Source organism: Suncus etruscus, chromosome 5 (genome assembly GCF_024139225.1).
Source record: "Suncus etruscus isolate mSunEtr1 chromosome 5, mSunEtr1.pri.cur, whole genome shotgun sequence".
NCBI classification, from domain to species: domain Eukaryota; kingdom Metazoa; phylum Chordata; class Mammalia; order Eulipotyphla; family Soricidae; genus Suncus; species Suncus etruscus.
Window position 1 is genome coordinate 99,787,087 of NC_064852.1, and position 8,167 is coordinate 99,795,253.

General features: G+C 34.9%; 1 protein-coding gene across 2 annotated transcripts in view; it reads right to left on the bottom strand.

Moving 5' to 3' along the window:
- The window catches only part of XIRP2 (xin actin binding repeat containing 2), a 331,046-nt gene that overhangs the window by 58,376 nt on the left and 264,503 nt on the right, over positions 1 to 8,167 (bottom strand). For both annotated transcript variants that reach the window (XM_049773369.1, XM_049773368.1), the window contains exon 4: positions 3,519 to 3,656. In XM_049773369.1, the coding sequence (XP_049629326.1) occupies positions 3,519 to 3,656 (138 nt within the window). The remainder of the gene's footprint in view (positions 1 to 3,518; positions 3,657 to 8,167) is intronic.

The window sequence follows — 8,167 nt, forward strand, 5'->3', positions numbered from 1 at the left end:
AATTTGTAAGGAGTTTAAGGAGAATTTTTTGATTTTATTATTACTAAAACAAGCTCATTCTTAACAGATAAACATTATTCATTGTATCTCTTTTACTTTTTCTCCAATTTGCTTTTCACCTTTAATTCCCCTCCCCTCACCAGTGTTCAAAATATTTACCAGAAATTAAAATACAAAGAATCTCAAAGTGCCATAGCAAGCCAGCCCAAAATTAGCAGGATCCTTCCTACAGGGCCAAATTCTGGATGCTGAGTATCCAGTCAGACCCTGATAGTAAAAAATGGTGCAAAACAAGATGGTTCAGAGGTTAGAACTAATATGGCTCTGTCCAGAACCTGAAGTAGGGAGCCCTAGATCATTTACTTCACCTCCTTCTCATAGGTATCTGAAACTGGGCGACATGTGCCTATAAGGTAAGTGGGTAGGCATAAGCTCCAGCTCCTTATAAGGGATCCAGGCGCCTGAAAGCTATTCCCAATGATTTATTGCCATAAATACTCATTGTATCTCTTTTACTACTCTTAAAACAATTTTAATATCACTCAGTGGAACCTGTAATTCTTCCTTCTATAAATAACGAGCACAAAATATCCCCAGGAGTTTTTCTCTAGGCTAACATAGCCCCTACCGCCTTCCCATCATTCCAGAATTCCCCAGAAGTAGTATTGCTCATGTTAATAAACACTGATCATGGGAGAAAGATCTGGCTAGGAATGACACCAATAAAGAGGAAATGAAGCTGAGAAATTTTTTGTAAAAATTATATATGACAGAGGTGATACTTAACATTTTTAAATCATCATGTGTATCATACCAGATTGTTTGCAGCACTTTACAAATATACTAAATATTCTTTTTTTTTTTTTTTTTTTGGTTTTTGGGCCACACCCAGTAACGCTCAGGGGTTACTCCTGGCTATGTGCTCAGAAGTTGCTCCTGGCTTGGGGGACCATATGGGACACCAGGGGATCGAACCGCGGTCCGTCCAAGGTTAGCGCAGGCAAGGCAGGCACCTTACCTTTAGCGCCACCGCCCGGCCCCTATACTAAATATTCTTAACAAATCTTTTCTTTAAGTTAGGTACTATTAAAATCTTAACTTTATAACTGAGGGAAGTGAGGTACAGAGAAGTAAAAGAAGTTTCCAGATGAACCAAGGCTAGTATATGAAGAAGCAGTAAGACTGGTGCCCAAGAGATTTGTCTTTAGTTTTTATGCTCTTAGTCATGTAAGTCAAGTATGCATGTATGTATTTATGTATGTGTATATATATATATATATATATATATATATATATATATATATATACTCTATGATCCCCCTAAATGAATGTAAGTTAATACATACTAACAATGGTTTCTTTAAAGAAATAAAAGGAAAGAAGGAAGAAGAAAGAAATAAAGAGGGATAAAGAGGGAACAGTGAAGGAGGATGGGGAATGAGAGAGAGAAAGATAGAGAAAGAGAGAAAATGAGAAAGAATATTCTTTAGTTTATTGCATTTCTTAGTTTTCTGGTACAGATATTCTCTGTTGAAAATAATTTGAGGGCCGGGCGGTGGCGCTAAAGGTAAGGTGCCTGCCTTGCCTGCGCTAGCCTCGGACGGACCACGGTTCGATCCCCCGGTGTCCCATATGGTCCCCCAAGCCAGGAGCAACTTCTGAGCGCATAGCCAGGAGTAACCCCTGAGCGTTACCGGGTGTGGCCCAAAAACCAAAAAAAAAAAAAAAGAAAATAATTTGAATTATTCTCTCTGTGAGAAGCTATTACTGTGACATTATCTGGTTTGCAAAACTTCAAAAAATGTAATAATCAGAGAGATTGTATAAACTAGCTGCTCCATTATGCCATTGGAGCTTACAATAAGTCTTCCTTCCACAAGGATACATTTTTGTGAAACTATAATGTTCTTGGTTTAATCCACTTCTAATTCAGTTTTCTGTCTTGCAATATTAAAGAGCCCTAACTGATTCCAAGTTTCATGCATAATGAATTATGTTCATAGAAATTACTCTTTTACATTTTATATTTTGACAATAAATTTATGATATAGAAAATATTACTTATCAATTTCTCTACCTTACTAATCAGAAACAGTATTAATGAGGCTAGGAATTGGTCTCTGCAGTTCTGGCTTCATACTTTCTGAGACTCTGGACAAAATAAAAACATGGGGCTACTTATTCAAGTTTTTTTTTTAACAATTTTAAGATGATGACAGAAGATCATTAAAGTAAGTTCAGGTTTGTTTGTTTGTTTGTTTTTTTTTCCTAATCATGGGTATCTGTACAACTGTCTTGGTTATACCCCTGTGTAGGTAGCCCTGAGTCTGTGTCACTCGATTGTACATGACAAAAGTGGCATGTCAACTAAAATCCTGCAGATCTCACAACTTTTACAATTTATCCCATGGATTCCCTGTGGAAAATATATCTGTAAACAAATTGGTTTACACATTGCCTATGACTACTTTGTTATTTGAGTGATTAGTGATTAGTGACAGCTAAACTTTGAGCTGTTCAGCAATGTCAAGAAAATATATATACTTAAAGATTCTTGAGTTCTAAATTACATAATAGATCAGCAATAAAACAATCCCCTTTTAATCTGCATGATATACCTTTTAGATAAGACTAACAAATTAATTTTCCTATAAATATACTTTTATTGTATATAATACTATTTCAAGTATCAGATTTCCATTCTATCTGATATACTTCACTACTACTACTACTACACACAATTACCTCATTATTTAAAAAATTGCACAATATTGAATAACCTAGTATATTTTTTTAAAAGAACATACCTTGTTTTATCTCTCACTACAAAATTTCAGAAATACTCCAGCTGTCTAGCTACTTTTTTCCTCATGAAAAACACATAAGTGTTATTTTTTAGTGAAATTACTATTATTTTAAAGTACAGGCTCAGTCTAAATAATTTTATCATCCATTATTGCATTAACAACCATTATTTTTATGACAATATTTGTTCTTATGCTGTAAATCAACAATAAGATAACATTTCAAAGTTGGAGTATTCACTTTTATGTAATGTCTGAGTTCTACTGTTAAATTTTTGATAATTTTAAAGAAAACTCATGAAAATAATCAGTTGAATAATTTTTATATGTAATAATGCAAATAATAAGCAGTTTATCATAATAGATAACATTTTATTAATTATAGCCTAGAAGCAGAGGTTTTATTTGAAGTTTTCATCACTGCTACTTACCTATTTATTGTCTGGCCTAAGCTATTTAATTTTCATTTATGTTAGAAACATTAGAAATTGAGATGAAAAGTATCTCAGCATGGTTCCCAAGGAATGTGGGGGAAATGTCTCAAGCAAGTAAATGAAAATGCTAATGTTATTTTAAAAATAATTTTTAAAAAATTTTAGTTAAAATTAGTTAAAAATAAATGCAACCACCAAAGGAAGGATGAGTTCTACATTGCCATTGAAAGGAGTATTTCAATGATACATAATACATAATCATTACCTGTAGCAGAATTACCTGTTCAGATCTGTTTTGGTGCTGGTATTGGTACTGAGAAAAGCTATTACAGGGAGAAGCCATTTGGTCTTTCTCAAATTGTTTCTTCACTCTGGCCAAACCTCCAGGTACTGTGCACATTTCTGGCTCTTCCACCATCTATAGTGTTTTAACAGAAAGGAAGATAAGGTTTAACAGAAACTCAACTCAGAGAAAGCTTATTAAGCTATTTTTTAAAAAATATTTTGACAGGCAATGTGTGGACCTGGGCATCCAGACCCTCTGCTGATCTGGGACCACTCCTCTCACTTCAGGACTCCTTTTGCTAGCCCAGTGAGCAAGCAGGTTTGAGACCTCCCACTCCCTCTGCTGGACCAGGAATCTCACGCATATTGACCTGGGACCCTTGGGCAGGGGCGAGACAGTCAGTCCCCCTCCCCAGGACCAGAATCTGCGAGAATGCATGTGATAGTCTAACTTAAAATACATAGGTCCAGTCATCTCAGACCTAACACTCAATTTCCTCAGATAATCCCACAGTCTATAAAACAGGATAGCAAAATACTGAAGCAATTTGTAATATCTCAAAAATACTTAGGAAAAAATAAACTCAATCTAATATATCTTCAAGCACCTCTAGTCCAATCAGTACAGCAACCCACGTTATTAAACAACCAGAAAACTCAACATTCAAAACCACCAGATACAAAGAAATAAGGGTAAACTAAGAAAGTCACTAACAGCTGGGGAAATGGAGAGAAATCCTATCAAATTTCCAAGCCCACCAAAATGCATGAGCCCAATAGATGAAGACCTAAAAGCAGCAATGAATGTCCTAGCAAGGGAAATCAAGGAATCACTAGCCTGTGAGATTAAGAAATCCATAGATGAACAATTCAACCAACTAAAAGAAGAACTTTTACAGAAGATGAAAAGATCCATACAATTGGAATTAGGGGAAATAAAAAAACATGTTAGTAAGCCATAATAGTAGAATTGCAGCTAGAAGAATGCATAGAGAAACTTGAAGAAAAATTACAAAACAACAATGATAAAGAAGTCAATAAGAAAGCAAGAGACCAAACATTGGAGGAAAAAATTAGGTACCTAAAAAAAAAAAGATAAAGAAATAACCTATGAATTGTAGGAATGTCAGAAGGGGAGGAAAAAGGGAAAGGACAATAACAAGTAGTGAGGGAAATAATAGCAGAGAACTTTCCTACCCTCTGGAAAGAAAAAACCATAGAAATCCAGGAGGCAAAAAGAGTCCCCAATAAAATAAATTCTAACAGACCAACACTGAGAAATATAGTAAACCAACTGGTAAGAGAGAGAGAGAGAGAGAGAGAGAGAGAGAGAGAGAGAGAGAGAGAGAGAGAGAGAGAGATATGAATTCTTTAAAGCAGTAAGGAAGAGAAAAACCCTCAGATATAAAGGAAAGGACATAAGAATCAAACCAGACCTCCCATTAGAAACATTTAAGCAAGAAAACAGTGGCGACATATTTAAACTACTGAATGAAAGAAACTTTCAACTTAGTGTATACTACCCAGCAAAACTCTCATTCATATGGGAAGGAGAACTAAAAATATTCTTAGATAAATAAGAACTTACACTATTTGTGCTAACCAAAACCATCTCTAAGTGAACTTCTCAAAGATCTTCTACACAATCCAAACCTCTGATTGTAACAACAAACAATGTACTCAATACAATAGCACAACAACCCTCTCTGTCAGTAATCTCCTTAAATGTCAACAGGCTAAATTCCCCTATTAAAAGACACGAAGTAAAGGAATGGATCAGAAAACGAAACCCAAACATCTTCTGCCTTCAAGAAACAAACCCAAAAGAACAAAACAGGCACAAGCTTAGAATTAAAAGATATCTATGCACCAACTGTAGAGCCAGCAAAATATTTAAGGCTCACAAATTTAGAGAAACATATGGAAGAAAATGTGATAGTAGAAGATTTCAATAATCCACTATCACCACTTGACAGATCCCCCAGGCAGAAAACTAGCAAAGGCATGAGTCCTATATAAGAAATTAGGAGAAATGGGCCTATGGACCTATACAGGACTCTCCACCCACAAAAAAGCAGAATATACATTCTTCTCAAGTGTACATGGAACCTTCTCCAGAATAGACCATGCCTTAGGATATGAATCTAACTTGCACAAGGTCACAAACATAAGGATTATTAGAAGATTAGAAGCACCCATCAGACCATTATGCAACAGAGATCAAGATGGATTGTAAAAACAAAACAAAACAAAAAAAAAACTGTGGAGAAAATCCAACATCTGGAGATTAAGCAACATGCTACTCAAAAACAGATGAATAAAAGAGGAAATCACAGAAGAAATAAAAAGATTCCTTGAGACAAATGATAATGAAGAGACAACATATTAAAATCTGTGGGACACAGCAAAAGCAGTAATTAGTGGGAAACTCATAGCAATACAGGCCTATGTCAGGAGAGAAGAAAAGAACAAAATCAAAAATTTACAAGAACACCTTAAGTAGCTGGAAAAACAACAACAAAGACACTGAAACACAACCAGAAAAAAAACAAAAACCAGGGCAGAGATAGCACGGAGGTAAGGCAAATGCCTTGCATGCAGAAGGTCAGTGGCTCAAATCCCAGCATCCCATATGGTCCCCTGAGCCTGTCAGGAGTGATTTCTAAGCATAGAGCCAGGAGTAAATCCTGAGCACTGCTGGGTGTGACCCAAAAACTAAAAAACCAAAATACCAGGGCAGAAATAAACAATGTAGAAACAAAGATAACAATACAAAAAAATCAATGAGACAAAGAGTTGGTTTCTTAAAAAAATAAATAATAAAGACAAACTGCTGGTAAGATTCAAGAAATAAAAAACAATCAACAGAAAAGACCCAAATAAATATGATCACAAATAAAAGGGGAGATATTACAACAGAACTCCAAGAAACCCAAGACATCATGAGGGCATACTATGAACAACTGTACTCAGTGAGACTAGAGAACCTGGAAGAAATGGACAGATTTCTGGAAAAATCTCATCTTTTAAGGCTGAATAAGGAAGATGTAGAAAGCCTAAATAGTCCAATCACATCTGAGGAAATTGAAACAGTAATTAAGAAACTTCCCAAGAACAAAAAGTCCAGACAGTTTTACCAGTGAATTTATCAAACATTTTGAGAAGAATTAAACCACTGATCCTCGGACTCTTCCAAAATATTGAAAAGACAGGAATCTTTCCTAACTACTTTTATGACCCGAATATCATTCCCAAACATGGCAAAGACACCGCAAGAAGAAAAACTACAGACTAATCTCACTAATGAACATAGATGCAAAAAATCCTCAGCAGAATCTTAGCAAACTGAATTTAACAATACATCAAAAAAAAAAGTATATACACTATGACCAAGTGGGTTTCATACCAGGGAAGCAATGATGGTTCAACATATACAAATCAATCAACATCATATCACATCAACAAAAAGAAAAACAAAAACCACATGATTATATCAATCAACACAAAGAAATCATGTGACAAAATCCAACACACATTCATGTTGAAAACATTCAACAAAATAGGATTAGAAGGAACCTTCCTGAAGATAGTTACAGCTATCTATGAAAAGCCTACAGCCAACATTATCCTTAATGGCAAAAAACTGAAAATATTTTCACTAAGGTCAACAACTAGGCAAGACTGCCCACTTTCTCCACTCTTATTCAACATAGTTGTAGAAGTACTAGCAATAGATATCGGACAAGAAAAAGAATTCAAGGAATCAAGATAGGGAAAGATGAAGTCAAACTACCTCTTTTTGCAGATGATATGATGATGTACATAGAAAACCCTAAAGAATTCAGAGTAAAACTCCTAGAAACAATAGCTAATACAGCAAAGTGGCTGGCTGCAAAATCAATACACAGAAGACAATTGCATAATGAAGTAGAGGAGAAAGAAATTAAGGAGAAGGTCCCATTTAAAATAGAAATTAAGGAGAAGGTCCCATTTAAAATAGAAATTAAGGAGAAAGTCCCATTTAAAATAGTATCTAAAAATATCAAGTACTTGGGAATCAACTTGACAAGAGAAGTAAAAGACCTATACCATGAAAACTTCAAAATGCTCCAGAAAGAAACTGAAGAGGATCTAAGGAAATAAAAGGACATCCTCTGCTCATGGGTAGGAAGAATCAATATAATCAAAATGACTATCTTACCTAAATTACTATATAGATTTAATGTAATCCCTATCCAAATTCAGATGCCATTTTTTAAGGAACTAGAACAATCAACTGGCATCACAAAAAACCTAGGTTAGCCAAATCCATATTGAAAAACAAGAAACTGGGTGGTATTTCTTTACCTAACCTGAAACTTTATTTTAAAGCCATAGTTATTAAAACAGCAAAGTACTGGAACAAAGACAGAGTATCAGACCAGTGGATTAGAACAGAATAACCAGAGATATACCCACAAATATATGGACAACTGATATTTGACAGAGGATCTAAGAACCTGAAATGGAACAAAGACAGTCTCTTCAACAAATGGTTTTGGAACAACTAGATAACCACCAGTAAGAAACAAGATTGATCTATATTTCACCCCTACACAAAAATTAACTCAAAATACATTAAAAACCTGGAAATGAGACCTGAAT